General features: G+C 41.3%; 1 protein-coding gene across 1 annotated transcript in view; it reads left to right on the top strand.

The window, feature by feature from the left end:
- Positions 1 to 27,214, top strand: part of LOC122795781 (glutathione S-transferase-like) — a 227,903-nt gene that overhangs the window by 69,470 nt on the left and 131,219 nt on the right. The window contains exons 2-3 of the mRNA XM_044064112.1: positions 11,541 to 11,647; positions 20,815 to 20,866. Of these exons, the coding sequence (XP_043920047.1) occupies positions 11,561 to 11,647; positions 20,815 to 20,866 (139 nt within the window). The 5' untranslated portion in view covers positions 11,541 to 11,560. The remainder of the gene's footprint in view (positions 1 to 11,540; positions 11,648 to 20,814; positions 20,867 to 27,214) is intronic.

Here is a 27,214-nt window from a genome sequence, read left to right as displayed (position 1 = left end):
ACGCACTATCACATAAAATGAACAGGCTCCCAGAAGATTCCTCCGCTTCAGGCTGGGAACCAGTCATTTTCAATTCAGGGCCCTGCCCTTGTCTCACCACTGCCCCGGTGTTTACCAAATGCATGGCAGTGGTAGCTTCTCACCTGAGACGACAAAAGGATTCCAGGTGTTTCCATATTTGGACGACTGGCTCCTCACAGCTCCCACCAAGCATCTCCTTTTGATGGCCAGAGATTACACTTTTCGCCTGTCAAGAACTGGGTATTTCAATAAATTGCGAAAAGTCTGTTTTGTCGCCTTTGTCGTACTATTACCTACATAGGCTAAATTTAGATACTGTAAACATGTCTGCAACACTAACGGACCAAAGGATATCAGACATTCAGAAATTGGTGTCTCTTCTTCTCAACAAACAACAGAGCCAAGGCCAGGTTAGTTCTAAAGGTGTTGGGTATCATGGCAGCGCCATACCTCCTCCCATTGGCCAGATACCACATGCGGATCCTTCAGTGGATGCTTTTTTCTCAATGGTCATACCAGGAACTTCCCATGTCTCACACCATTATGATCACGCAAGCGTGCAAAAGCATCTCATGTGGTGGATGTCTTCCCCAGCTCCTGTTGGAGACCATTTGTTCCACCCTCCTCCGGTTGCTACTCTGACCACGGATGCCTCCCAGCTTGGGTGAGGGGCACTTCCTGGGAAGAACAGTCCAAGGCACGTGGTCCGTACTAGAGACCAAGCTACACATCAATGTCCTGGAGATGAGGGCAGTGCTTTTAACATTGAAAGCCTTCTATCCTGTCCTACCTCCAGGGACAGTGGCCATTCAATCAGACAACATGTCAGTAGTCTGGTATATCAACAAGCAGGGAGGGACCCAATCCTACCCTTTTTGTCGCGAGGCCATGAGAGTTTGGGAGTGGGCCATATCCACCAACCGGTTTTTGATAGCAACGCATATCCCATACACTCCAACATTTTAGCGGGCAGTGTAAGCTGGGCAATCCTTCTGCCTTACGAGTGGTCTCTAAATCCATCGGTGGCAAAGAGAATCTTCCTCATATGGGGTCAACCTTGCTGCGACCTCTTCACGTCTCCTTGCAACACGAAGTGCAGCAACTTCTTCGCTCTGATTCCCCCCTCCAGGGGATGTCCCAAGGGACGCTCTAGTCCATGCTTGGCCTCCCGGATTACTTTATGCTTACCCCGCCCTCTGATACCGAAGTTCCTTCAGAAAGCTTGCCAGTTGCAGTGCAAAGTCATTCTCATAGCTCCCTTCTGGCCTCGCCAAGTGTGGTTTCCCTTCCTATGGTCTCACCTTTTGGCTCCTCCATGGACTCTAGATCCATGCCCGGATCTACTTGCTCATCCGTCGGGCTTGCCCCTGCCCAATCTGGACAGTCTCAAGATGATGGCGTGGCTGCTCCAGTTCCCATGATCATCAGGACTCTCGGACTTTCATCCCCTGTTAAGAACATTCTGGTAGCATCTCTCAAAGTCTCCACTAGAAAACTCTACAGTAGCAAGTTGAGACGTTTTTCCATTTGGGCCTCTCAACGCAATCCGAACCCTTTTACAGCCCCCATTCCAGTCATTTTACATTTTTTGGCTGGTCTCTTTCAATCGGGCGCAAGTTCTTCCACCATCAAGGTTCAACTGGCTGCCATCTCTAATTTCCATGTAGGTGAAAATAAGGTTGCTCTGGCCTCTGCCAAATTGTGTAAAGCGTTCCTGAAGGGCACCTTTCTGCACCTCCAGTTAGAGACAGTTCCTCCCTGGGATCTGACTTTAGTCCTTCAAGCATTGACCTCTCCACCTTTTGAACCTGCCGGTTCAGTCCCTATGAAATTCTTGTGTTGGAAGACGGCATTCCTGGTTGCCATCACCTCAGCTAAAAGGGTTTCAGAGTTACAGGCCTTATCCTCCATGCCCCTATTTGATTTTTCACAAGGACAGGGTTTCACTCATACAGATCCCTCCTTCCTTCCCAAGGTGTCCTCAGCAGCCAATATTAACCAATCTATAAATTTGCCAGTCTTCTTCCCAAATTTCCAAATTAAAGTGAATATAGACTCCATTTATTGGACGTCCATAGACAGCTTTGTTTTTAACTTCATAGGACTAAACCCTACCAAAGTCGGATCAGCTGTTTGTCTCTTTCAAAACCATGTTTGGGAAAAGCAGTTTCAAAGTGTCCTTAGCAAGGTGGATCACTCTTTGTATTGCACAAGTATACAAGGACAAAGGCTTATCTCCTCCTAACTTATTGAAGGCTCATTCCACTAGATCAGTGGCCACTTCTGCAGCTTTCTGGTCAAAAGTACCTTTAGATGATATCTGTGTGGCAGCCACGTGGGCCAATTCGCATACATTTATCTCTCATTATAAATTAGATTTGATTTCTAGAGGGAGAGCATCCTTTGGCTCTGCGGTGCTCAGAAATATCCTTCCATAAGGGCTTCCCAGGAATATTAATAGCTGGGGACTCTGTCCCATATGTGCAGAAAGGATGAAGTTAACTACTTCAGATAAAGAAGTTATGTACTCACCATAACGTTCCATCTGAGTAGTTAGACTTCATTCTTCTGTACCTCCCCTCCCTCCATCCACCTCACTATTCAGGTCTTATCCTGTTTGGATTGTGGATTACATTGCTAGTTAGTGACAGCAAACACAATCTGGGGTTAGTCAGGAGGAAGTGTAGGTAGGGGAGGAGCTTGGAGCTGATGCTTGTAAAAGTTTTGCCGGCTCGGATCCAAATCGGATCTGAATACCCATATGTGCAGAAGAATGAAGTCTAACTACTCAGATGGAACGTTATGGTGAGTACATAACTTCTTTTTTTGACATATTGGCAAGCTAGAAGGGCTTTAATGCCTGTGCTTGAAACATTTGTATGTATGTATGTTCAGAAACTGAACCCAACCCAGTTTAGCATTGTCAAGGGAAGATATTGTGTATTAAACCTGGTGGACTTCTTTGAGAAGGTCACCAAAGCAATGAATGTGGACAAAATGGTGTATACCGTCTACCCTGAACTGGCTAAGGTGCTCAGTACAATACCACACTTGGGTATAGTTGACAAACTCACCAAACGTGGCATAAACTCCTACATAACTCACTGGATTACCAGCTGGGTCACAGACAAGATCAATAAGTCAGAATTGGTTATACCACCTCTACTAAGAGATTGGTCAGCAGTGGGGTACCTTAAGTTTCCATGCTGGGACCACCCCTATTTGGCATCTACTTCTTGGAAGTAAAGGCTAATGTCAAGGGCCTTTGGCTGACCAAGTTTGCAGATAGCTGCAGATTGGGAGCTGTCATAGATTCCCTCCACAACACAAACATCTTACAAGAGGATCTAACACAGAGAAATGACTGGTGCCATAGTCATGGACTAAAACTCAGTGCCAAGAAATGCATTATAGTGCCTTTCAGGAAACCATCATCAAGGCTAACTACTGCATCAGTATGTCACCCCTAAGAGTTGATCCAGCAGACGGGGATCTGGGAGCATATGTAGACAGTAATATGGCCTTTGACCAACATTTGGCTAAGGTAGTCATAGTGCCACTTTATTTGGCTGCTATCAAACCCATCACTGTGTGTAATGCCCCTTTGGCATGTACCTGACCAAGCATATGCAGCAGTTGGAATGCCCACAAAGGTTCTTTACCAGGAGAATCCAGGGTATAAACACATTGTGCTATACAGATCGCCTTAAAGCCCTGTCTATATACTCTGTCTCTTATAAGTTACTGAGATAAGATCTATGCCTGGCATACAAGGTATCCTTAGATGAGCTCTGATGGACCTTTTCACACCCACAAAATGAACAGGGTCAAAACAACTAGATCCAAGGATTGAAATTTTGCTTGTAACATAAATAAGACAAGCTGGCTAGACAGATATGTGTCTCAGAACATTCCCATTTTTTGGAACAGGTTCCCCATCCATGTGAATCAGAGTCCATCCACAACCCTATATAAGCGTAAATTTGACCAGTGGATGGGAAATTGGAAATTCACCCAAGGTCTTGTCCATGATAGACAGAAGCAGACAGTAATGCACAAACTAACATACCCCTTCCACATAACCTCTAGAAACTTCCTAATTAACATATCCCCTTCTAATAAACACCCATGATACATACAGATACAATTGTGATGGATTGCATGGCTTGCCTTACAAAGGCCCTAGTGGTCGTTAGATTCATAGTTATATAGTAGGCTATGTAATACAAGAAAATTGTATTGACAAACGTAAGACAGATTTGGATTGTAGAAACCAAACAACTGGCAGAAATTAATTTTGGTGAGCTCAGAGTCATCCTAAGCAAAAGTAATGTAGGCATATTCCTAGTTAAATTTGTCCCATCTGTAAAACATACAGAAAATGACAGTAGCAAATTAAAGAAAATGAATAAGTACAACAGAGTGATGGACAGATTATTCAAAAAGATGCATGCATGGCTGAGGGGTAACATTAGAAGTGTCAAATGGAAATAAACTTATGCCTTGAAACATTAAAAACATGTTTTCCTACAATGTCCACTTCTCAAAGGCAAATCATGTCTGAACTGTATAGTCCTTGAAAGCCATGAGGTATTAAGTACTTGAGGTAGTTTGGAGAAATACCAGACAGCTTTGTGAAAATGTCTGTTAAGGAGTGGGTGAACACCTTCAGAAATTTGCAATATTAAAAGTGATTTCATGCTCATGTCTGTTATCCTGTTTAATATTTTTCCTGGTTTGCTTTACCCTTGGTGCTGATCTGTATTACCAAAAGATGAAATGTTAACTTATCAATATTCTTATTGGAAAGTATGCCCAGATCGGGGCTTTTTGTGAAATTTTGTTGCTATTAAATGGGCTTGAAGGCAGGGAAACTGTATTTGAGATATTAGGCCCTCAGATTCAATTTTTGTGGTGTTCACTCAGATTATTGTGGTGGTGGTGGTGGTAGTTGGGACTTTCTTATTTGTGCTAGTGACCATGTAATATTGCTCATTACAACTGTCACTGTTTTAAGTGATTCCGTGCAGGATATTAACTGGATAAGTTCTAGCAGGATTTTCTTTACTGGGTATCTCCCCAGTACAGTGCAGTGACAGTATGGAATACAGGGCTTAAATTGGGTGCCAAATGCCCACAAGTTGCCCATTTAGAGAGCTGTTAAATTAAAAGTCTGAGACTGCTTTGTAATCGTGGAAGTCCCAAAGAGGGGGGGAAAACTGGTGCTAGACAAATCTTTGTTATGTACTTGAAAATTATCAGCAGTCAAATCTAAATGGCAGTGGCAGATTACTCCAAACAGGAGGAAATAGAATCAGAATTGGCTATTAGCAGCCATAAAGAATAATGCAGTTTCTGAAGTGTTAGACAAAAGTTATAAATGTGATTTATCAAAAGAAGTGCAAAGGAGTCACTGGAGTTTTAAAATAATAATGGACTAACCAAACTCCAGAGTGGATCTGGTTCTTCATTTTTCCAAGTAGAGAACTTCCAATTCTGTTTATGAACAGAATTTTGCACTGTTTTAAGTGGCTTTTTGCAGAAGGGCAACTTCAAATCTGACTGGTTAGTCAGAAAATTCAACAGTATCCAATCTCCCATTAGCTTACAGAGCACACTCAAAGAAGAAAGGTAAGGTTAGGAGTAGATGTAAGAGGTGACTTATGGACTGGCATCTCATTCAGGGCTAGTTTCTCTGTCTTGTGCCATCTGAGTGCAGTAATAGGCTGTGGCTCCTCTACAAGCTTGAGTGGGATGAAGCAGTTATTATACAATGAGTAAATGGATGAATGATCTAGATTTCCTTCTCTGAATGTGATATGTATATACATTGGCCTGGTTAGTCATTCTGGTACTTGGTGAGGCAGTGTCCAGGTGGCTTCGAAACATCTTTCATTTTTTTTCCAGCTGCGGAAGTGTTTTGCACAATTGCATCTGTGATGCTCTCCTTTTGTCCTCAGTTTTATGATAGACACGGGCCGTAGAATGGCATATAAAACAAGTGTCTTTCCATGTATGTATGTAGAGGTTACCTTTTCTTAAGTGAAATGTAAACACAACTACTGATGAATAAATGAAGTTTGTTAAGAACTCAAGTATTTCTTTCAGGTTTAGTGCTTGCTTGGATTCTTCAACCATGATAATCACTTAAACATAAGGGATTAAAGCTATGAACTCCTAATAGGCTTCATTCTGTACTCCTGTGCTTGATTCCTTTAGTCTCAATTTGTCTTCTTTTTGATGCTGTTTAGGTTATGTGATCAGGCAAGGCTGTACACCTGCGTTTACCCTCAAAAGAGGCATTTTTTGCATGGTAGAATTGTCTGGTTAATAAGCAGAGTTAAATGCTAGTCTCAGCATTTTATTATATTGTCAGTAGCATTTCCTTGGTATTTGACAAGTCTTTTATTTATTATGTCAGAGTGAGGTCTTAGTTTGTATGCATCAATTTTATTAATATTAATTTTGTAATGTATCAGAGATGATAATGATCCTGTATCTCATGGATGGATTGGTGTTGAATTTATGGTGTTGAGTGGTGTGATATGTAACCTGTCCAATCTGTTAATGATAGTAAAACATGTTTTCTAAACTATGTACACAAGATTAACATAACACCACATGACAGTGTCCCAGATAATGTACACTTAGACCTAAAAACTTGTAATATTTTGTGTTTTATATGCCATTCTGGTTAGAATGTTTTGCATGTTACGAGTGTCTGCTTGTGCATGTCCTGATGAAACAAAAAGAGTGTCACTTGTATAAACAGCACAGAAAGTACTTTTAGTGTTACACTGAGTTAATACAATTACTGTAGCACTCTTAAATGTCTAGTCCTTACCCATATTATTTGCATTTGTCAACCCTTAACATGTTTTTTTCCATTATTTTTATTCCTGCTGACAGTTGAAACCATCAGCCAATTCATTCCTTTAGAATGAAAGCTGATACCATAAGACCATCATCTAGGCAGCCTTCAGATTTTTTCCTGGTTGATGGCCTAAGTCCTCACCCCCCACTCCCTGGTGACCTGCTTTACCTTACTTTAAATGGTGGTCCATCAACTTCTGCACACTTCTAACCAGAAGGCTGTTGCACGTTGCAGTCTGACAAAACCAAGCACACACCCCCATCCCTTATGATATGCATTATACTCCCATTTCACCAAGAAAGTCAGCATTGCAGCAGAGAGGACCACCCCCTCCCACCCCAAAGACAGATGAGACAGTACTGACAGCTTGTTCCACCCTTCCTGGTTACTTCCTTCAGAGAGCTATTTGCAGTGATAATTTGAGATGTAGTGTGAGTAGTGGGTGTACATTGTGGAGTGTGGACACATAGCGTAAACTGCAGAACATCAACATCTATTGAATAAACTCCTGCAAGGTTTGTTTGAATGGTGTTTAAGAAGTCCCTTCTGTGATTTAAGATGTGAAGTTTAGGGTGTTAAGGCCAAAAATAGTGCACCCCTCCTGCACTGCCTCCACAACCACCTACTGTCTGTTAGCGGCACTAGAATGAGTGAATGTGTGTACTGATTGGTCATTTTTCTACACCAAATTATGATTGAGAGAGAAGGGTTAGTACACATTGCTGACTGTCACTGTCTGAGACTTGTCTGGGACAGGCCTCTTCTAGTAAGTTATGTTTAGTTATATGTTTGCTGTCAGGGGAGTTGCAGGCATAAATCCATTGCCAAGATACTTGATTTTATTTCATCCAGTGTGAGTATTTTGGGCTGTGTGTGCATTTTGTAATAACAAACTACTTGTCATGCATTCCATATAGTACTTTAGAAATGTGAAATTATTTGTCCAAGATGGCAGCGGAAGGCTGACAGTGAATGCTATTATTATTATTTTGTGACAGATTCTATCCTATGACATACTGTCTGCATTACAGTTGTTGTGGATTTTGGGTTTTTGCACTGCTGGGACTACCTGCTGTTATCTCCTGTGCTGTCTTTGTGAGGTTGTCTGGGACTGGAATATTTTTGTGGCTGGTGTTCACTCCTTGTATATCATCAGCAGCACTTTATGAGGGCACAGCTCGAGACTTTGTTTCTATTTCTGTGGTCATTTCATTTGGGATTTCTATTTTTCATGCCTTGAGATTGTTTTGAGGAAATTCTGTGGACTTCAGCTGTGCATACTGCCATTGGTGGTGTTTTCATTGTGCTGTTAGTTGAGATAAGAGTATTCTTGTGACTGTTGTTTGTTTCCACTTCATTGTTGCTGGTAACATTTTTAGGGGATGCCTCCTCAGTTTAATATTGCTACTGTTGTCTTTTATTTTGACTAGAGCAGTTATTCCTACTAATTTTAGTGTTTTTTTTTTCATCAAGGGTTGTTCTCTTTTAGATTACAAATATTGTAGCAAGAGGGTTAACACAGAAGATTATTATTGGGTTTCCAGTCATAACTAGGATGTTATATGTTCGAGACATAAATGTCTAGAAATTCACTACGAGAGCAAAGCTTTAGGGTGAATCTTGACATCCATGCTAAGGGCACATAACTTCCCAGGTTGTGAGTGGAAAAACCCAATCATAATATTTTGTAATGCATGGAGTTTTATTTGGTCCTGTGTGCTGAAAAAGTTAGGGGGGAAAAACGGTGTACTGGCAGTAAGTATTTTACAGCTTAGAAAGCTGTAACTATTTAACTACTGACACATAGAAAGTTGCCACCCAAGAAGATCATCGGAATGCAAGTCCGAATTAAGTGTTTTAAGTTGGTTTAATGGCTTTCCTCCACTTTTCTATGACTGCTGAACACTGTTAAGCATGGGACTAGTGCTTAGCAGTTCTGAAGGGGTGCTTAACAATTGCTTTTTACATTTTTGGCCTCCCTTAGACCTCATCATTACCAGCCCGGTTCCCAGTGCCCCATGTCAATGCCAGGTCTACCAGTTTTTATCCTATCCCCTCCCTAGACTTATACCCTTATTGCTGGGGCTGGTGCTAGATCTCAAGGGAATCCTGAGGATTGGCTCATCTGTACTTCCATCCAGGGGGATTTTTTGATTATGTCCTAACTGATTTCATTGATTGTGTCCAAGGGCAAATCCTCTTTGACCATACCTCCCCTTAGGTTAAGGGAGCATATCAGCAAGCACCCCCTACCTCAGACTGTCATGGCTATCTCTTCCCTGCTGCTTTTATCATTCATCTGAGCTGTTAATTGAACCTGGGTCTGTTGGACCATTGTCAGGGTTTTATCCTTGTACACCACCTGACTGGTTGGATGCTTAACCATAGTGTAATCATAGCCCCCTACGCACCACCAGGTTATTAAATTCTTGTTAGAAGTATTGTTTTATCTTTGTTGTTGTTTGATTATTGTAAGTCATTGAGTTTACAGTGAACTTTGAAAAGAACGGCATCGTTGTATTCTTTCACTTGCTACTGTTTAAACTTGGTGGCCCTTTTTTCCCTGGTGGCAAGAAATTCTCTCCCAAGTAAGGTTTATGGAATGTGATCATTTCTGGACTTTAGAGAATGGGTGACCTGTACATCGGCACCCTGACTGGAGAACAAACATTCTCCAGCAGATTGTTAATGTACAGGTAATGCCTGTTGAAAAAGTACTCTGCCTCTTCACGACAGGATATTAAGCTGCAGTGGAGCTCAGACTGAAAGAATGCTAATGGCCACCATTATTTTATGCTTGCTAAGCAGTGCTTTTGCTGGTTAGGGAGTATAAAATGAAAACAAAAAGAAAATCAGAAAAAATAGAAAAGTGTGTGTGTGTCTGTGTGTGTGTGTGTCTGTGTGTGTGTGTGTGTGTGTGTGTGTGTGTGTGTGTGTGTGTGTGTCTGTGTGTGTGTGTGTGTCTGTGTGTCTGTGTGTCTGTGTGTGTGTCTGTGTGTCTGTGTGTGTGTCTGTGTGTCTGTGTGTGTCTGTGTGTCTGTGTGTGTCTGTGTGTGTCTGTGTGTCTGTGTGTGTCTGTGTGTCTGTGTGTGTCTGTGTGTGTGTGTGTGTAGGTGTGTGTGTGTGTATGCATGAAAGTAAGAGTGAGGTCAATTGAGCCATGCTGGTTAGCAAGTGTAAATATAAAAGAAACATAAACAAAAAAGAAGAGTGTGTGCATGTGTGCGCGTATGTGTATATACACATGTATGTGTGTTTATGTTTCCATCTGCATGTGTGAGTGTATGCGAACTTGCATGTGTGAGTGTATGCGAACTTGCATGCTTGAAAGTGTAAGTATGTTTGTGTGTTTGTGAAAAGAGAGAGAGTGAGGTCAGTCGAGCAGTGGCAGCAACAGTTAAGAGGTATGCTTACTTCTCGACCACTTAGCTCAAAGGCTCAAAATAGGAATAGATGTTGCTATTATAAAATTGCAAGGTTGTTTAAATAACAGAATTTGTGAGAGCATGCATTTTCTGAAGCACAGGTGTGTGTGTGTGTGTGTGTGTGTGTGTGTGTGTGTGTGTGTGTGTGTGTGTGTGTGTGTGTGTGTGTGTGTGTGTGTGTGTGACATAGAGTGAGATCAATCGACTACTGGTAGCAGCAGTTAAGAGGTATGCATACCTCTTGACCTCTTAGCTCAAGAAATCTGTATAAAGGCTAAAATAAAGGCAGAAGAAAGGCTCCAAAATAAGGACATATTTTAAATATTGCTTTTGTAAAATTAAAATGTTGCTTGAATAACAGGATTTGTGTTAGCATCAGTTTTCTCAAGGAAATAAAGTCTGAAACTCAAATGTATGTCATTATTTAGTAACTTCAATCCCCAATGAATGGTGATAAATGACACATTTAGGAGTAAGGGACCAAAAATTAAGTAAATATATGTATATTTTTGAAAATGTTATATTTTGGATGTAAAATACTTCATCCAGTACAATTTACATATACTACAGCAAGTCTGAAATATTAGACAGAACTCTTATACATCAAAAATATATAAAAAATAATATTGTAATAAAATACACAACAATTTTTACAGACAGCCCATTCTCTAAGCTCAATAATGCCCTCCAGGGAGTGTGTTATTTTGTAAATAACACCCTTCCAGGGGTCATAACACCCCTGGGTGGACATTATTTACACAGTAGCACACACCCTGTTGGGACATTATTGCTTGTTTAACAGTGTGTTCTCAGCTGCTGTATTAGTCATGGTGTTACAATTCTCTGATTTTCAGTATGGACTTTTTGGACTTGAATTGGCTTGGTATGACAGACTGGAAAGGATACGCTTTGATTAATAATTAAAATATGTACCCTTTAATTAGCAGGCAGCTGTTCAGTTTTACAATATTGAACTACTGAACATTATTGTATTGCTGTGTTTCAATTTGTATTGGTTTAAAGTGCATACAATGTAAGCATTTAAAACAGAACTTGACTGTTTTTACAGTAGTAACTAGTTTTGAGTATGTACAACTTGTTTTTCAATACTTGCTTAGATTATTTTTAAAAGCTAGCATCATAACTGTAAAAAATGTTTTCAAATACTGAAATATATTAAAGTTAATTTCATATGTCTCCTTGGTTATTCCATTCTGTAGATCATCACATAGTTGACATCATGTGTTCAAAACCCATACTTCACTATGTTAATGGAAGAGGAAGAATGGAAAGTATAAGATGGCTTTTTGCAGCTGCTGGTGTTGAGGTAACTTGACAAGAAAAGTACATTTGTTTTAACGATAACGATAGTGTTTTGTTTATATTCTGTCAGACTTTGTTTTGTAAAAAACACCCCCCAAAGAGAATGAAACCAGTCTGGTGGACCCCTGTCATAAACAGGCTATACAAAAGAAGGAGGAAACTAGTTCAGAAAAAAAGCAAATCCCAAGAAGGGGAGCCATCCCTGATCAGTATCAGTAAGAAACTAAGGTCCCTCATAAAATCCTGCAAGGCTAACTTCAAAAGAAAAATTGCCAAGGATTCAAAAGATAACCACAAAGCCTTCTTTAGCTATGTCAAGAATCTAAGTGGCAACTCGCAGATATGCTCTGAGCTAGTGCAAAATAGCACAAAATATACTGAACCCACTGATATTGCCAACATCCTGGCAGATAGATTCAGTGCAAACGTCACCCCCTCTCACCCCCAAAAGGGCCCACAACAGTACCGGAAAAGTGTAGTGTCCTGGAAATCACAGACGCACAGGTGAAAACAGCCCTTTCAAAAGCCAAAAGCACAGCATCAATGGTGCCAGATGGTGTCCCAGGCTGCGTCTTGCATGAACTACAGAACAAACTAACCCCCCACCTAAACACACAGTTTAACCTCAGCCACTCCACAGGCTACATGCCCATAGAATGGCACACAGCAATGGTTATTCCGCTCCACAAAGGAAGGGGCCACAACTGATCCTGGTAACTATCGCCCCATAAGCCTAACTAGCGTGGTCTGCAAGGCTATGGAGCGCATCATCATGGAACTCATTAACAAAGACATTGGGAACCTCCAAACGCTTGACCCGACCCAGTTCAGCTTTGTTAAGGGCAGATCATGCCTACTAAACCTGGTTGACTTCTTCGAGACAGTCACCAAGGCCATAGATGAGGGGAAGGTAGTTCACACAGCCTACCTTGACCTCACCAAGGCTTTTGACACCATTCGCCACTTGGGAATTATAGAAAAACTCACCAGCCTGAACATAAACCCCTACGTCACAAGATGGGTTGCCAACTGGCTTACAGACAAAACTCACACTGTAAGAATAGCGGACTCCAGGTCCAACTCTAAACCAGTCACAAGTGGTGTCCCACAAGGCTCAGTCCTGGGACCCCTACTGTTCGGCATATACTTCTCAGAAGTACAGGCAAGCACAGGAGGACTATGGCTAACCAAGTTCGCAGATGACTGCAAACTGTGAGCCATAGTTGACTCTCCGGCTGACATGGACATTCTCCAAAATGGCCTTACTGAGACGGACACCTGGTGTCAAAGTCATGGTCTTAAGCTAAATGCCAAAAAATGCAGTCATCCCATTTGGGAAAAACAAAACACCCACAAATTACCACATAGGTGGCAGCCGCCTTAATACAGAGGAGGTAATAAGAGATCTGGGGACCCAGGTAGATAGTAATCTCTCCTTTGACAATCATATTGCCAAAGTAGTTAGGAAATCCTTCTATGTAGCCCATCTAATTACTAAAGGGTTCGCATCTAGAAATAAAGAGGTTATAGTGCCCCTGTACTCATCACTCATCAGACCGATCATAGAGTACAATGCCCCATTTGGGATGTACCTCACAAGACACTTCCAACAGCTGGAAAGACCACAAAAGTACCTCACCAAGAGGATTACTGGCCTCAAACATATCTCCTATGCAGCCCGACTGGAAAAACTCCAGCTGTACTCAGTTGCATATCGTTTACTCAGAGGTGATCTCTGCCTGACTTACAAAGCCATGTCCAACTCAGAATTGATGGACATGCTCCACCTAAAGAAATCCAAGTCACTGCAAGCCACTCACTCTAGTGAGCTAAACCTCGCCACAACAATAAATAGAACATGCTGGAGGGATAGATTCCTGTCACAGAGACTCCCCATGCTTTGGAACAAAATTCCTAACTACATTAGGCAGAGCCCCTCACTAACACTCTTCAAGAGAAACCTTGACGAGTGGATGGGTAATAGAAAATACACCCCTGGAATCACTTCATTGGCTCTTCTTGACAGAGGCTCAGTTAATTAATCAATGGGGCGGCAAAAGCTGACACACTCTGGCTAGGCTTATAAATGCCCTCGGGCAGATAGCCTAGTACCTACCTATGAACCTAAAAAGGTAAACAAATATTTTAGTTCCATATCTGCTCATGGTGCAGGGATATGATGTTATTAACTGAGTGTAATGACTGCAACCTACAGTTAAGTTTGTAAATGACAGCCTGACTTCAGACAATGAGGTGAACTAATATTTATGACTAAAATAGTGTTGTGACTGAGACTGTCCCTTTGGCTTCTGAAGAGTGCCATATCACAACAGACAGAAAGGTTTGGCAGCCATAGTCCAGTTATCCACCTACTTGGCTGTTTTCCTATCTGGAGGATATGCTGTAAATCACAGTTAACCTAGGCCAACTCCCAGATCCCCAGGTAAGGTGCAGCCTCATACCCCTCAAAGAAATGTTTTGTGCATTCCTGTGAATGAGCTTTTGTATTGCTTTCTCAAGGGACATTCCTGCACCATCTATGTTCAAAAACTTACCTTGCACTGTCTACTTATCCTGGCTGTATAGATTATGCCTCATTGTGTGTGCACATTTAGCCCCTTAACAACTGACCATTTCCAAGGAACTGTCTCCATAGAACTTAGCTGTTTTTGCTGTTTGTATACAGCAGCCTGTATCTGCAAAATGGTTCACTGTTTTTTCATGACATATTCTCTTAGAATAGGTTCCACCACTGAAAGAAGAAGAAGTGGCTAGATCCTAACTTTTACTGAAAAAATATTAATGTCCTTTATATTTGATCACTGCAGCAATAGCTATATGGGTTATATCCTGCTAAGGATATAACAGCCATCCAGCTTCTAAAGCTTCAGTACACCTTCAACATGCCCAAACTGTCTGGCAGCTTCAGCTGAGCTGATTAAAGGCAAGTTTGAGTGCCAAGTCTTTCAGAGCTTCACTGCCACTGAAGAGTATTCTCCTTCTTCTTCTTCTTCTTCTTTTTTCGGCTTATTCCCGGTTAAGGGTCACCACAGTGGATCATCTGTCCGCTCATGATTGGCAGTGGAGTTTTATGGTGTCGAGTTGCCACACCGGCGCCCAACCTTCCACAGAAGGCACATACACACACTCACACCTAGGGCCAATTTTAGAGTGTCCAATCCACCTACTGCATGTCTTTGGGATGTGAGAGGAAACCAGAGCACCCGGAGAAACCCACGCGACCACAGGGAGGACATGCAGACTCCACACAGAAGGCACCCCAGCTGAGAATCGAACCAGAGAACCTCTTGCTGTGAGGTGGCAATGCTAACCGCTGCACCAAGGCTTTTAAGGATCGACTGTCAGCTTGTGCTGTTCCTTTGTTAGGCAGAGAAGTTCCCTTTGGGGGAAAAAATCTCCCATTTAATTTTGTTTATTAGTACTTTTCTCTTCAGAAAAATTATTTAAAGTTAGGAGTTTGTGTTTTCATGGACTGTCACAAGACTGTACTGAACTTTTAAATGGAAGTGCTCTTTTTTCCTCTTGGCTTAAAGTAACTAAAAATCATTTTTTTCTGTGGATAAATTGTATATATTTTGTTTTGTGGGTCTAGCAAAGTGTTTAAAGTGCTTTTTACTGTGTGTGTCTGTGAAAAAAGTGACTTTTAAAGACTTTTTTTGTTTTTACTGGCATCTGCTGCTTCTTTTCCTCAGGAGAGACATACTATTTTCGGCTTGAGCATAGAAAACTCTGTTGGTTCCATGGTCAGTCCTTCTTCCAGCCACAAAAAGAAAAAAGCAAACAACCTTTGCCATCACAGGAGGCTAGCAATTTGCCTCAATCACAGGTGAGACCTCAGACTACTCACCTTTTATCTCAGAATCATCTGGTGTAGCGCCTAAGTCACTGTGGACCAGGGTTAGCCATGTCCTCTGCAGCTCCTGGGATCCCCTCATTGGGCAAAGGAGAGGCAGTCTTGTCAGTCCTGGGAGAGGGAACAGGAAAGGCTTCCCTGTTTTGTCAGAATGTTGTGCCTATCCCCGAGGAAACTACTATTGCCATTAATAACCCTGTTGGCCCTATTTTTCCTGTCAAAAAGAAAAAGAAAACTAGGCATGTACCTACTCTTCGAATTTTCTTAGATGGTATTAGTTTACTGAGTCTGGCTCAGGGTTTAATTTGGGTTATTGATCCTTCTTATAAAGTAGTTTCTGGTAAAAGAAAGAACAATATATCCTTTCCTAACGAGCTTCAAGATTCTGAATCTGGACAGGAGGATGAAGGGACAAATACAGGGTTTTCTCCTCAGATTTCTGATTCAGACTAAGAGGAGAGCTCAGTTTCTGGCTCTCCCTGTGAGGAGTTTTCATTTTCTGAGACTATTTCTAGAATATGCCAGTGTTTTTCAGTGGGAGAACACTGAAGTTTCTCAATCCCTCAGAAAATACTATGAGCTGTTACAGAAGGGATTTCCAGAACCTGTACCCATTCCTCCAGTTCTGTCAGCTTTGGAGGATGTGTATGTCTCTGTTACTGCCTGCAATTTTCCTGACAGTCAGCCAGCTGCCCCTAAAATATCAGATAGGAAGTATAAAGTACCTCAGTCTTTGACGTTTGTATACACTTTTCCCAAACCTGGCCCAGCAGCTGTAGGTTTACTTAATCGTTTTGTTGCTAAAAACTTAGTTAATTCCAGTGCTACTCGTTCTGATAAGGGTGGGAAGATTAATGACAGGCATGAAAAAAGTTATGCTTCTTCAACCGATTTTCAGATTTTTGAATTGTCAGGCTCATATATTAAGGTTTGTTCTGACTAATTGTGAAAGTTTGAAAATCTGCAGTTTCTTCATGTGAAGAAAAATCTACTTTAACTAATAATTCAATTTCTTCCATTGTTCAAGTCACTACTTATTGTTTACAGTGTGTGTGTCTGTATGACTCTGTTGATACTTTTTCAAGGGCTATGGCCACTGGTACTGTTTTGAGGAAGTTTGCATGGCTGCATTCTCAGAATCTCCCATATGATAAAAATGAGATTTTAAATTCTACTTTGAATAGAGATTTAGTTTTAGGCTAATCTGCAGAGGTGATCAAAAGTATGATGAAGGAGGTAAGCTGATACGGGGAATATTTAAGATTGTTCAGCCTCCTTTTTCAAGTTCTCCAAGAGATTCTCTAGTTCCTCCCCCAGTTTTGGTAAGAAACAAACTAAACAGTCACAACAAAATACAGGCAAACAGACATTTATGAAGAATTCTTGAAACCCCCAAAACCAAGGAGAGTCCAGTAAATCAGAATGACTATTTACTAGACTTTTTTCCTCCCTCCCTGCCTGCACCCCCTTTTTTTCTCCAAAAAGACTGAATCTCCACTTTCCCTTTGGCAGCAGATAGTTTCAGACAAATGGGTCCTGAAGATCACTCTTCAAAGTCACCGATGGCAGTGGAAGAAATCCTGCTTTCCAGGAGGCTAATTCCTCATCATCCAAAGCACACTATTTTATTTCCACCTGTCCTTAATCACATGCAGTCCCAGTGAGTGAAAGAACCAATTCTGTCTTCCCAAGTGGAAAGGGTTTTATTCAAGGATGTTTTTAGTGCCAAAGAAAGAAAATGCTTAGAGACTAGTTCTGGATCTTTCTTTCCTAAACCTGTTTGTGATAGTGCCAAAATTCAAAGTGATGTCACTCTACAACCTGTTAACTCTTCCTCATTCTGGTTTCCTTGTAACAGTAGATTTAAAACATGCTTATCATCAAATTCCTATTCATCCAGATTTCAGGCTTTTCTTAAAGTTTTGTGTGTCTGGACTATCCACTGCACAAAGGAAGTGTCGAGAATCTCTCTCATGAGTAAGAGATGTCTTACACAAGCTGGGATTCCAAGAGAACATTCAAATGTCTTCCTTGACTCCTTCTCACAGGACTGGGTTTCTGGAATGTTAACTAGGCACCACAGTTCAAAGAGCTTTTCTTCCAGAGGAAAAAAAATAGATCTATATATAGATATTTTTTTACGGTTTTCCACTCAGACTTCAGTCACTGCAAGGGAATACCTCAGGATTTTTAATCTCATGGCTTCTATGAGTCTCATGATACTCCTGACAATACTCCACATAAGAAAGATACAGTGGTATCTGAAGTCTCTTTGGTCCCAGCACCAATACAACTTGTCTTTTCAGATCCCAGTGCGTGGGTTTGTCAGAAGGGAAATCACTTAGTAGAGACAACAGAAATCCCTAAATCCAAGTCTCCCCTTCTCCTTCCACATTCCAAAGCAGTCAGTCACTGCAGACACCTTGGTCTTTGTTTACAGAACAGTTTCAGGGGGGATAAAAGTGCAAGGTGTGTGTGACACCAAGTACATATGTGAGCACATAATTATAAAACAGATACTTGCACTGATCAAGGCACTCAACTCTCTGAATCATCTTTAGTCCCCAGGGCCTCTTCAACTTGTTACAAACAATATCACTGTCATGTGGTGTATCAACATGCAAGGGGAACCAGGTCTTACTCCTTCTTTGCAGACCAGCCAGGTTAGCTTGGCATATAGTTTCACAGCACAGTCTCACTCTGCAGGAATTCTACATTGTCAGAGCAAAACTGTGTGGCAGACATGCTGAGCAGGACAAGGCAGACCAGTGTGAATGGAAACAAGATTATGGGGTCTTCCAAGATTTGATTCATCTGTGGGGAGTTCCTCAAGTAGAACTGTTTGTCTCCTCCCTTAACAATCTGCTGGCAAGATTCTTTTCCAGGACTCCGTGCAAGAAGGCCTGAAAGACAGATGCCTTTTTTCCTTGGACAAGAACATTCCTGTATGCTTTTCCACTCTTTCCACAAATGCCCAGGGTACTTCTGGAAATTCAGAAGTAATCCCCGAAAAACATTGTGGTGACTCCCTTAAGACTTGGGCAGCTGTGGTTCTCCCTTCTTTTACAAATGGCCAGGCACAATTACTACAAACTTCCTTATAGACTGGATCTGCTCACACAAACACAGGAGTGTTTGATACACCCCAGCACCAATCAACTTAATTTGACTGCTGGATGATAGGGTCTTAATTCCCTTTAGGCACCTGTTTACTGAAGATGTGCAGCAGGTACTAATGGAGGCAAGAAAGTCGGCTACTAGAAAATCATATATTAGCAAATGGAAAAGGTTTTCTAGTTGGTGCCAACAACATAAGAAGCACCCATTCAGGACTAGTTGTCTAATTTTGCAATATTTTTGTGGGTTACTGTTCTATGGCTTTTCTTATTCCTCTCTCAAGGTTCATTTATTGTCCATTTTAGTATGTCTGCCCATGGATCCTCCTCTTTCAATACATTCTCACTTCAAAATGTTTTTGAGGGGGGATTTGCATAAGAGGCCTCCAAGAAAATAAGTAGCCTCTCCTTGGGATCTTAATTTTGTGTTAGAGGAGTTAGCACTTGATCCATTTGAGCCAGCTAACCTGGCTGACTTGAAGCTGTTAACATGGGAAACAGTTTTACTGATTGCTTTGACCCCTGCAAAAAGGGTGTCTGAGTTCCAGGCTCTTATGGTGAGTCAACCCGATCTCATTTTCCACAGATACAGGGTTTCTTTGAGAAGTAATCCTTCTTTTATGCCTAAAGTGGTATCCATTTACTTTAAGTCAAACTATACTTCTCCCCATTTTCTTTCTTGAACCCAAAAATGAGGGAGAAAGGATACTCCATACCTTGGATGGCCACAGACAACTTGGGTACTTTCCTGACAGAACTAAATCTTTCAGATTTTCGGATCAATTGTTTACTCCTTGTGAAGGTAAAAAGAAGGGACAGCCTGTTTCAAAACAGACTATTTTCAAATGGTTGTCTATATCTAATACCTTTTGTTATATTTACTACAACAGACAGGGTCAAGGCCCACTCTACCAGGGCCTTGGCTTCACCTGTGGCTTTTTTAAATGGGTTGGATTCTAGAAGTATTCTGGAAGCTGCAGTTTGGTCCTCTGTACATACTTTTACAAAACACTATAAGCTTGATTCCTTCTCTAGGTCTAGATTTGGCTTTGCAAGGGTTATTTTCCAGGGGCTTCTAGACTCTTCTCCTTCCACCTCCCAAATGTAGTAATCTACCCATGCTGCAGCAATGATCGATATGTTAAACATAGTACAGTTGTAAGTAAACGTATCATAACACTAGATGTTTGAAATGATCACTACTGTTCTTCCTACCATTATCCTTTCAGTTCTCAGCCTCCCTCTCTCCGTTGACAGGAAAGCTCTGAAGGGCTTGGTGCCCAAAGTTTTATTCGGCTCAGTTCGAGCTGCCAGACAGTTTGGACATGTGGAAAGTGTCCTGATGCTTTGGAAGCTGTCTGTCTGTTATACCTTGGCAGGATATAACCCTTATAGTGAAGGGTACTGCAGCAGTGATCATTCAAACATCTACTGTTATGGTAACTTTACTTGCACAACTGTATTTTTTCTTGCTCTAGAATATAAGTAGAATAAAAAAAGTCTTGTCAAAGTTTTACACCATACTGATGGAAAAATACTAAATTGATATTTTTGCATTGTACAAGTTTGAGTTGCATAGGTAGCCAGAGTAGTGCTTAGACACTTGGGATATTTAACACTCCAATCCTTCCAGTAGTAATTTGCTTAAATTCATTGAACTCTGAATGCTGGGGTGGCACAAGTCCATACACTTGGTTCCTGCCTGTAGTGTGTTCTTTACTGAGTTTGCTTCCCCCTCTGTATCTTCGTAGGTTTTTAGTGGTGTCTCCAGTTTTCTTCACCCCAAAAACATTCTGAAAGATGAATTGACATGCTTATTAAGTTTCCCATGTGTAAAAAGTGTGTGTGTGTGTGTGTGTGTGTGTGTGTGTGTGTGTGTGCAAGCGCATTTATGCACATTCATGCATCTTGCCCAGGACTGTCTGTTTTATTTTCTCTGAGTGCTGAGATGAGTCCCAGCTCTGAAGAGGATGAAGTTGGTATAGGAAAATACTGTAATGTTTCAAAGCTCTTGGTATAATTAAGGTGACTTCTGAGTATTAGCTGTAGAGACAGTGTCTCTCTCCACTCCCGTGTGTAGTGTGCATGTTTATGTATAAACGCATAAAAATGTAATTTGTTTTGCATATCTTTTGTGCTGCACTAATTTTTTTTTTCATTTTGTAATTTGAAAATTTTTAGTTTGAAGAACAGTTTATTGAGAACCGGAAGCAGCTTCTCAAATTGATTTCAGGTGAGTCTGCTTCAGTTTTTTTTTGTGTGTGTGTGTGTGTGTGTGTGTGTATGTATGTACAGTATTTGCTTTACTGCAAGGATTCCTTTTTATGTTGCAATGAGTGGTAAATGTCTTGTTAAGCGATAACAGTTCTAGAGTTACAGTCTTGATTTATGAAGCAAGAGTGAGGTCTGTGACTACCTACTTTATTGTTGCACCAAAACAAATGTTAGAATGTACAGCTAGTCTTGGAAACTGACTGCAAACTTTGTTATTTTAAGCACATTGAGGCAGAGTATTGTCACAAGCTTTTGTTGGGTTGTGCAAAGTTTTTTCATTAGTGTATCAGAAGTAGTGTTGCAAATTTTTAATGTTGAACTGGGGTTATATGGCAATACGTTTGAGACAATGACGTTCTGAAAACATAGACTGATGTAAACCATGTCTTGTGTGAAGCATCCCCTTCTGCTGATACTCTTTTAGGCTTTAAATATGTATTGCATCCACAGAAAAGAAAAAATAATGTGTTGATAGGTGGAAGAATATTAAACACAATAGATGTGTTCTCCTGTCTCTCAAGATGGCGGCTGTTGAAGGTAAATAACCACTTTCTACTTTTCCATTCTGTCAGTTTGCCTGACTTGTAATCTGAAAAAAGGTAGGTAAATACCCCCAGCTGTTAACTCCACTCCCCATATCCCTCAGTGCAGCATTCAATAGTACCCCTCTCCAGTTTTGTCCCACTACAGACACTTATCAGGGAAGTAGAGAGACTCAGGCTGCTTTTTCTCATTTTGGCGTTTTATTACAAAATAAACATTTCCCAGGCTGGTGATTCCTCCCTCACTGTAATTATTCTGCACTTTCTATCTATCTATAGTTTTCTCTCACCGTGAAAGGTTGAGACTAGATAATATGCTCCTATAGCTGCAGTTCTTATTTGGTTGATTACCAGTATTTCAAATTCTGTGACAACTGTAATTATTTCCTTTCAGTGTCATCTTTTGAATAGGACTTACATTATAATTTTGGATTAACTTTTCTAGACATTTCCTCAACTCTTTGGTATGAGCCTATGCCTCTTCTTCAAATATGTTGGCTGCTATTGCACTTTAGAGTGTTTTATGTGGGCCTTCACCCTGTTACACACCTGACTTGGATATTACCCCTAGAGGTCACTGTACCTCAGAGAAAGGGCTGTACTGGGATATACCACAGCCATCAGGAGCAGGTGTATATAATATAGACTCGATCATCCATAGTGAATAAGACAATATTAGCAATACTATCTGTTTAAGAATCCTCACCACATCAGCAGTTGACCCAGTCTGCATGTCAGCCCCTTCTCCCCTCATGCCAGTACAGCAATTAACCAGCTTAAGTTGGTTAAGAGGGCTATTTTAACCTGAGTGCCTGTGATTTCAGGGGCTCTACATCTTCTGGTATGGTTATGGGCCCTTTTTGGGGGTGAGAGGGGGGTGAAGTTTGCACTGAACATGTCTGCCAGGATGTTGGCAATATCGATTGGTTCAGTGTATTTTGCGCCATTCTGCACTAACTCTGAGCAGATCTGAGCATTACCACTTAAATTCTTGACATAGCTAAAGAATGCCTTGTGGTTATCTTTGGGGTCCTTGGCAAGTTTTCTTTCAAAGCTCGCCTTGGACGATTTTATGAGGGGTTGTAGTTTCTTGCTGATACTTTTCAGAGATGTCTTCCCTTCTTGGGATGTAACTCTTTTCTGTACTAGTTTCCTCCTTCTATTGTATAACTTATTTATGGCAGGGGTCCACCAGACTGGTTTCCTTTTCGTAGAGGAGTGAGTCTTGGTTTTGCTTGGGATAGCACAATCCATGCATTCTTGCAGGTGCCCGTAGAATGCATTAGTAAAGGATTTTGCAGCTTGGACAGTGTTATCCTTTAGCATGGGGGCTTTGAAACTTTCCACCTCCATCTTAAGTAACGTGAAGTTTGCTTTTGAAAAGTTTTTCACAGTGGTTTCCTTGTCCGGGGGGTGGAGGCGGAATGTGGATATCCAAAGTGATTTGTTTATGGTCAGAGCTAAAGAGCGAGGGGTTGACGTCCGGTGTAGAACACCGGTCGCCCATGTTGGTGATGACCAGGTCCAGTATGTTGTCACCTCTGGTGGGAGTGTTGACCAGTTGTTCCAGGGTGTTTGAGTTTATAAATTCTAGGAAATGTTGGACAAGGGAGTTAGTACTTGAGTAGTTCTCCCAGTTAATGTTTGGGTAGTTGAAATCACCCAATATTAGGGTGTTTGGTAGGACTTTTATGTTACCCAGTGTTTCCAGAATGGGGGTCCTGGGACATGGTGGGTGATCTGTAGCAAGCTACAATTTGAATTGCAGTTTTGCCCATTGTTAGTTGCACATGGATAATGTCTGAAGCATCGTGCTGTGCCACTAACCTAGAGGTGTGGATATCCTTGATGAATATGGATACCCCCCCACCTTTTGTATTTCGGTCCAGGTTCTGTGGCCGAAATGTATGGCATAAGTTGTAGCCTGGTAGTGCTGGGGTGCTCTCTGGAGCCTTAAACCAGGTTTCTGTTACTACACATATATTGATTTTCTCCATACTGAGGAGTGCCTCGAGTGTGTGTATTTTGAGGTTTAGACTTCTGGCATTGAGTAGTATTATCCTCAGATTTTTGTTACTTGTGCTATTTACGGCAGTTGGTTTGTCTTTTGAGCCTTTCCTAAAAAAGGCACTATGGGGGTGGCAAGAGCCTTGGCCAGTATTCAAAAGCCTAAGGGTGACAGGTGCAAGCCATGTCTAGCGAAGCAGCGTGGCTTGTCGAGCATGTCATCCCAGGCAGACAGACACTGGATCCCATTTGAATGACACCAGAAACTTAGCCAGTTGTTGAAATTTTTTCTTTATACCGTGATATCATTCTTGGTGAGGACAGGATGCTACTCAGGGTCAGGGTCATACCGGCCTGGGCTACATGATCAGAGAGCTCTTCCATGTCTCTTTTTATGTAGTCCAGGGAGGTATGGCTCAGGTCATTCACACCAACATGGACAATGACAGAGTCGTATTTGTACTTGTTCTGGAGTGACCTGAGTGCTTGTGTTATGTGGCGGATCCTGGCACCCGACAGGCAGCTAACAGTAACCTTCTCCTTATTTAGCCTAGTGAGTGGGATGTCAGTGTGCCTGACTATAGAGTCACCTATTACTAGTATGTTGGGTATGTTATTTTGCCTTGAGGGCTGTGATTGCATGGCACACTGGTTTTGTGAAGTATATGTTTCGTGGTTTGTGTTGGGGAGTGGAGGTTGCTTGAGTGTCTGCTTTGTAGGGCTCTGTTGCTTTCGCAGATTTTTATTTAGAGCCCCTGAGTATGTTTTCATGTATTTACGTGAGTTTTTTGCCAGTGCTGGTTTAATGGGTCTGTGTGAGACTGATGGTGTGATGCCAGTGTTTCCCTTCTCCTCTTGACTGTCAGATCCAGTCTTGGGTTGAGAGAGCTTAGCCTCCAGTTTGGCTGTATAATTGCATCTCTTGCATGTATTAGTGTTTGGTGGTAGGAGGAGAGGGTTGTCTGCGTACATGAGGCAGTTGTAACATTGCCTCAAAATGCCCAGATTCACCAGTTGGATTGGAGAGTACACCTGAAACTGCTCTATGGACATGCCTGGATAGGTACAGTAAACTGTTTTACTGAATGGCTGGTAAGGTCGAATAGAGAGCCTTGTCCTTCTGTAGTGCTAGGATTTATAAGTGCTTGCTATGAGTTTTGAGCAAGTGCCGGGCTGAGAAGTGAATGGCTTGAGTGCTTAAGTTGAAAGTTTGTCTAGTTCCAAGGGAAAAATTGAAGAGGAGACTTTGTGGAGCTGGGAATAGTTATCCCCTAGCTAACCGGCGCTGCCAGGCTCGCAAAACCGGGCAAATGCATTTTTTATAGCAGGGAAATGAAAGAGATAGAAATTAGCCCAAAATGGCCAATAAACTACTACTTTCTGGGCTGAAACCACTCCTCCAGGGACAGATAGGCTGCTCAAAGCCCCCCTCTCTTACAGGTGAACATGGAAACTTCCTTCTATCCAAGTAATGTATGGGCAAACACAGAGATTTGTAACACAGCCCTGAATTCAGCACTAACCTGAAAACTGGACTATACTAGCTTAGAAAGGTGGGAAACAAGTATATATTGTTTTCAGAAAATAAAGCAGATACAATCAAAAAAGCACCTTAAATGCGCATAAAAATATGATTATTGTTATATATCTCAGTTCAGAGTTGTAGTCAATGCCCCTAGTAATAAAGTAGGAAGAAACACAAATACAGTAAAAGCAGATGAATAAAGTGCATTTTTGTTAATATATATAAAACAATAGAAAACAAACAATCTGATTTAAACAAGTTAACCAGTTAACCAGAAAAAAACTCAAAACTGAGCCGCGTTCCAGCAGTCTTCAATCAGACAAGTTCTAACTGCACACTCCTGCTACTTGGGTGCAGGGGAACCTTCTCCAAAAAAAGATGGCCTGGATCAGTGCTCAAGTTATATAAACAAAGCTAGATTCAGCAGGACTGAATCTGGTCCTATGCTACAGCAATAAGGCGCACCAATTTCAGAAAGAAACAGTTCGAGTAAGTGAGCACAATAAGCCAGTGACCAGAAATTCCCAGCTCAGAAGGGCAGAATCCAGCCTCTCCTCCCACAAGAGTGCAGACCACAAACCTTCTTAATGTAGAATAACTGGCCAGAAGCCCAAGTGCTTAAACCAGAACTAATACACTTTTAGAATAGCAGACACTGAGCTTTCAATCAGCAATTCCCAGTTTAGAAGAATGTAAGTTACCTGTCCTGCCACAACAGTGCAGACCACAAACCTTACTGTAAAACAACTGGTATGAAGCCAAAGTGCTTAAAGCAAAAGACTTAGAATAACAGTTACAATTTAGTCAGGCTACTATCAAACAGCAGTAAGTGCAGCAGAATAAATAAAATTAAGTACTTTTAAGAAGAGGCAAAAGCAAAATAAAGTAGGAGGAAACACAAGTACAGTAAAAGCAGATTTTTTTTTTTTTGTTAATAAAATGCAAGGAGAGAGGAAGGAAGAACCTAAGTGGGTTGGCCTTCTCAAATCTTCTGTCTGTATTATGTAGAGTGAACACTAGACTCAGAATATGATCTCACTGTATTCGGTTAAGTGAGCAAATGAGATGGACTCAGGAGGAGTGTTCAAATACAGACTTACAGGAGGGGCAGACAATTCCACCAACACTAACACACAAGAAGAAGAATAAGTACAGTTTTACAGATTACAGAGCTATTAAATAAAAATGCAGACAAAAATGAGAATAAACACTTATCTTTTCTCAATATCACAGCTGGCACTAGGTCAATCTCTCTGCAGCAGCCTGAGGAACAGGTATATCTGATTTAAAATACAGAAGAGAAACCAAACAATACAGATGCAGGAATACTTTGGCCGTATGAAACTAGTTCTGAAAGCTCACTGCCACTATGAAAACAAGCAAGGCCTCCAGACAAAGGATTTCACTACAACTGAGGTCAACACTAAGAGATATACAGCTATAACTCACAAGAAGAAGAATAAGTAGTTGTACAGATTACAGAGATATTAAATCAAAATGCAGAAAAAATGAGAATAAGCACTTATCTTTTCTCTATATCACAGCTGGCACTAGGTCAATCTCTCTGCAGCAGCCTGAGTAACAGGTATGCATAAATGTTTGTCTATTTTCATTACAGCTCCAGCTGAGCAGGCTGTGAACCAGGAAGCACATGCCAGCAGGTTGCAAAGGCTGTGTTGCGAGGCTGGTGAGTAACAATCCTGCTTGTAGTAGTCGTAACAAATAAATATAAAGGAGTAAAATGTCACCTGGCAGTATAAAACATGTGTATGGTTTCCACTGAATAAACCAGACAATATGACAGTAATAGCCACATATAGGTCATATTTAAATAGAAGTGTAACTGCCTGGCAATAAAGTTCTAAATCCTGGACTGGTTGTGTTTATGCTGGTATTGTATGGCCTCACATGTTGCATTCACCAAGATCTGATATCCCAATAGTGCTGTTGTGTTAACCACTGTTTCCCACACTGTGCTACATAAATAAAAATATGTCTAAGAATGTCTTTATAAGAATGTTATAATTACAAGGTCAGATTGGACAACCAGGAGAGACTTCGACAGAAAACAGTGAAGAAAGAGACAGCAGTATAAGCTCACTCTGATGAAACACAAATTGTGTTGTAGCAGACATAGCCATGGTTTGAATCCCGGGAATGGTAGTAAGCTGTATGCATAATGATACCTTTCAGCTGTATACATTTTTGTAGAATGTCCAGATATTTGGCTCAT

The sequence above is a fragment of the Protopterus annectens genome, chromosome 2.part2 (genome assembly GCF_019279795.1).
Source record: "Protopterus annectens isolate FY-2018-M chromosome 2.part2, PAN1.0, whole genome shotgun sequence".
Classification (NCBI taxonomy): Eukaryota; Metazoa; Chordata; order Ceratodontiformes; family Protopteridae; genus Protopterus; species Protopterus annectens.
The sequence above is the reverse complement of the archived record's forward strand: the minus strand, read 5'-3'. Positions and strand labels throughout refer to the sequence as shown.